The sequence below is a fragment of the Cnephaeus nilssonii genome (assembly GCF_951640355.1).
Source record: "Cnephaeus nilssonii genome assembly, chromosome: 5".
NCBI classification, from domain to species: domain Eukaryota; kingdom Metazoa; phylum Chordata; class Mammalia; order Chiroptera; family Vespertilionidae; genus Cnephaeus; species Cnephaeus nilssonii.
Window position 1 is genome coordinate 20403935 of NC_137076.1, and position 2329 is coordinate 20406263.

Genomic DNA, 2329 nt, shown 5'->3' on the forward strand with positions numbered 1-2329 from the left:
GATCGGCTGCCTCCAGCATGCTCCCTATTGGGGACTGAGCCCAGGCATGTGCCCTTGACTGGACTTGAACCTGGGACCCTTCAGTCCATAGGCTGGTGCTCTATCCACTGAGCAAAACCAGCTAGGGCAAGAAGGCAAATTCTAAAGTCCGGTGTCAGCCCATTGAATCACAATCCCCTGAGCCCATGTCATGGTCTCTTGGGGTCCACTGTAAGGCTGGGAAGGCATGCATTGAAGGCCTGTTGATGACGACAATCCCCACCCAAAGTCATGGCCACAAGGTCCTCCGTGATACCTGGTGGCTGCTGAAACCAATTACAAGAGAGATAACCTAATCAGATACTATCAAAGTTCTTCCCCAAGTCACTAAGGAAGCAAGGCTAAGTAAATGGCTTTATCAATATTAAAATGAGAGTAGCCAATCTTTTGTTTGGCTAGTATTATCCACATAGCAATCCTATAAGGCTGATACCCCAGAGAGGGCTAACTGAAAGTCTTCCCTGATACTGTGATCTTCACAGGGAAGATAAATCCGGGGAAATGCGTGCCTCTCCCTTTGGGTCCCTGTGGCTCTTCATTCATCTCTTTGTGACGCATCTGTCATATTGTAATGATTTATTTACATGTCTCTATTCCCCACTAGATCTGAACACCTTGACGTCAGGGATAGCGTGCATCTCATTCTCCCCAGCACCCGACTGTGGTCCTGGAGCCCAGTAGGTGCTCAATACCTGTGCTGCCCTAGGTCTGAGAGGAGGTGGTTCTGCTGAGGAGCTTCCTCAGGGCTGCCTTTATGTCCTTGTTCCTTAGACTGTAGATAAATGGGTTCAGCATGGGGATGACCACCCCGCACATCAGGGCAGCTGCCTTGTCCTTCTGGGAGGAGGTGAGAGATGTGGGATGTAAGTACACGGCGAAGATGGTGCCGTAGAACAGTGACACCACGGTGAGGTGGGAGCCACAAGTGGAGAAAGCTTTCCACTTGCCCCGAGCAGAAGGGATCTTGAAAACTGCCCGGAAGATGCAGGTGTAAGAGAGGAGAATGCACGAGAGTGGGCTGATGCCCATGAGAATGCCAAAAGCAAAGATCACCAGCTCATTGGTGTGGGTGTTGGAGCAGGAGAGCTTCAGCAGGGGTAGGAGGTCACAGAAGAAGTGGGGGATTTCAGAGCCTGCGCAGAAGGTCAGCTGAGCCATGAGGCAGGTGTGCACGAGTGACTGGAGGTTGGTGATCAGCCACGGCCCACCGACCAGCAGCCCACAGACACGGGGGCTCATGATGACCAAGTAGCGCAGAGGGTAGACAATGGCCACAAACCGATCAATGGCCATTGTTGCCAGGAGGAAGCTGTCCATGGTCCCGAACAGGTGGAAGGCGTACATCTGGACAAGGCAGCCGGCAAAAGGGATGGCTCGGCTCTGGGACCAGAGGTTTGCCAGCATCTTGGGGACAGTGGTAGATGAGAAGAAGGCATCGACAAGGGACAGGTTGGAGAGGAAGAAGTACATGGGCGTGTGGAGGTGGGAGTCCGAGACGATGGCCAGGATGATGAGCAGGTTCCCAAAGACAGTGATCAGGTACATGGAGAGGAACAGCCCAAAGAGGAGGGCATGATACTCTGGCTTTTCTGAGAGTCCCAGGAGGAGGAATTCTGAGACTACTGTTTGATTTCCTGGTTCCATGAGCAGTCTTTGTCTACTGAAAAAAAAAAAAAAAGTAGTGGGTGGATGGGAAACGGAAGCAACATAAAGCTGGGAGTCAGAGATGCAGGCCTAGTCCCGGTCCTCCACTGAGATCTGTAGGATTCCGTGACAATCCATGGAATCCTTACAGCAAATCTCTTTGTTCTACCTTCAGTGGATTTCTGTTTCCCCAAATTAAACCATCCATGCCTGAGATGGTCTGTATCTCAAAGACCTGAGTTGTTTAAAGACAACTTGCATATTTTTCATAAACATCTCTGTGTCTCTTCAGAAGAGCAAAGATTTGTAAAAACAAAATAAAGTGGGACCAAACCTAAACTAACACAGTTTTATTTTTTTAGATTTTAAAAAATGTTTGTTGATTTTAGAGAGAGAGAGGAAGGGAGAAGGATAGAGAAATAGAAACATGGATGAGAGAGAAACATTTATCAGCTGCCTCCTGCACACCCCACACTGGGGATTGAGCCTGCAACCCAGTCATGTGCCCTGACCAGGAATTGAAACATGACCTCCTGTTTTGTAGGTTGATGCTCACAACACGGGCATGTGCCCCTGACCAGAATCGAACCCGGGACCCTTCAGTCCACAGGCCAAAGCTCTATCCACTGAACCACCCTGGCCGGGC

At 50.1% G+C, this 2329-nt stretch overlaps 1 protein-coding gene across 1 annotated transcript; it reads right to left on the reverse strand.

Moving 5' to 3' along the window:
• Positions 1 to 741: 741 nt before the first annotated feature.
• Positions 742 to 1683, reverse strand: OR1I1 (olfactory receptor family 1 subfamily I member 1; the record flags this gene model as incomplete). Its single annotated transcript, XM_079772749.1, has 1 exon — positions 742 to 1683. The coding sequence occupies one exon, from the start codon at positions 1681 to 1683 to the stop codon at positions 742 to 744; it is 942 nt and encodes a 313-aa protein (XP_079628875.1).
• Between the last annotated feature and the right edge of the window lie 646 nt (positions 1684 to 2329).